Consider the following 1199-nt stretch of genomic DNA (forward strand, 5'->3'; position numbering starts at 1 on the left):
TAATTATAATAATTAATTATCTCCAACAAAACAATTTTTTTTTCTATTCCATCGCAATATTAAATCATATTCAATATTCAATTCTACGAATAATTCGTGAAATTCATAGAATCGAGGAATTTTTATGGAGTGTAAAAATATTTTTATTCTGTACATTCTTTTATCGAATTTTTATATTATCAAGGGTGGATGCCTGCGAATCAAAAGTGGAGATAGTAACTCCGTACTGGGCAAGTAATAGTGCTGGAAAAATTCGCGCCATCGTCAACACCCAACACTTCGAGCAAGCGATTCACCAGGAAGTCTGTTCGTACGTATTCGTTGTTCATAAATAAATTCCAGAATTTTTCCTAACCCCGAGAACAATTTTGAGGTGATAATTCAATCGAGATTTTCACGCTACATTGATTTTTCCACAGCAATTCGCACTTTTTATTTTGCATTTATCCGACATTTGAATTAATGACGCATGCGATGCAGCACGCGAGATCGAATGTCACATGCAATTGAATTGAATTAAAATTAAGAGTGAACTAAATTAATGGAGAAGGGGAATGAGATTTTCTTTCAACGTGAAAATAGCGAGAGGAATGCCTGAATATTTTCAATAGATTTTCATGAATTCTACCGGGTAAAAAAAAATGTAATCGGATTATTTCTTCCAAATTTTCAAAAAATTTCTGGAAAAGTTTTCCAGAAATTTTTTGAAAATCTGGAAAAAATATTCTGATGACAATTTTTTTTACCCGGGCTGTCAGTACCTGAAGAATTTTCACGTTCTTCCATTTTATCTCAGAAAAACTCACACGAATCGTTGCAACGGTGACTGCGGATGTGAGCAAAAATACAAATGGCACAGATTGCTGGCCTATGACCCCGACAACGACTGCAAAGGAATCTTCATGGACTGGTTTTTATTCCCCTCGTGCTGTGTCTGCCGCTGCGATCCTCAAGGAAAATTCCCCAGCACCTCCTCGACCCCCAGTACCCAAAGGGGTTGACAAAAAGTGTCGAAAAAAAAAAAGAAAAAAAAAACCGCTTGACCAATCCAAACATTACATCCCCAAAAACTCCTTCCACTTTTACTGTGACTTTAATCTCAAAAAATGTCTCGATTGCTCCCAAAATAATTTATTCAATTCCAAGAATTCTGGAGATCGCATTACCCATGGAATCTGTGCAATCACGCAATGCAAAAT

The 1199-nt window shown here is 35.9% G+C and overlaps 1 protein-coding gene across 1 annotated transcript; it reads left to right on the forward strand.

The window, feature by feature from the left end:
* Positions 1-184: 184 nt before the first annotated feature.
* LOC105272980 (uncharacterized) lies at positions 185-1192 on the forward strand (the record flags this gene model as incomplete). Its single annotated transcript, XM_011315213.1, has 2 exons — positions 185-310; positions 797-1192. Coding segments are annotated over 2 exons (331 nt in total), but the record flags the coding sequence as incomplete, so codon positions are not given.
* Positions 1193-1199: the final 7 nt, after the last annotated feature.

Source organism: Fopius arisanus, unplaced genomic scaffold (assembly GCF_000806365.1).
Source record: "Fopius arisanus strain USDA-PBARC FA_bdor unplaced genomic scaffold, ASM80636v1 scaffold00551, whole genome shotgun sequence".
Classification (NCBI taxonomy): Eukaryota; Metazoa; Arthropoda; class Insecta; order Hymenoptera; family Braconidae; genus Fopius; species Fopius arisanus.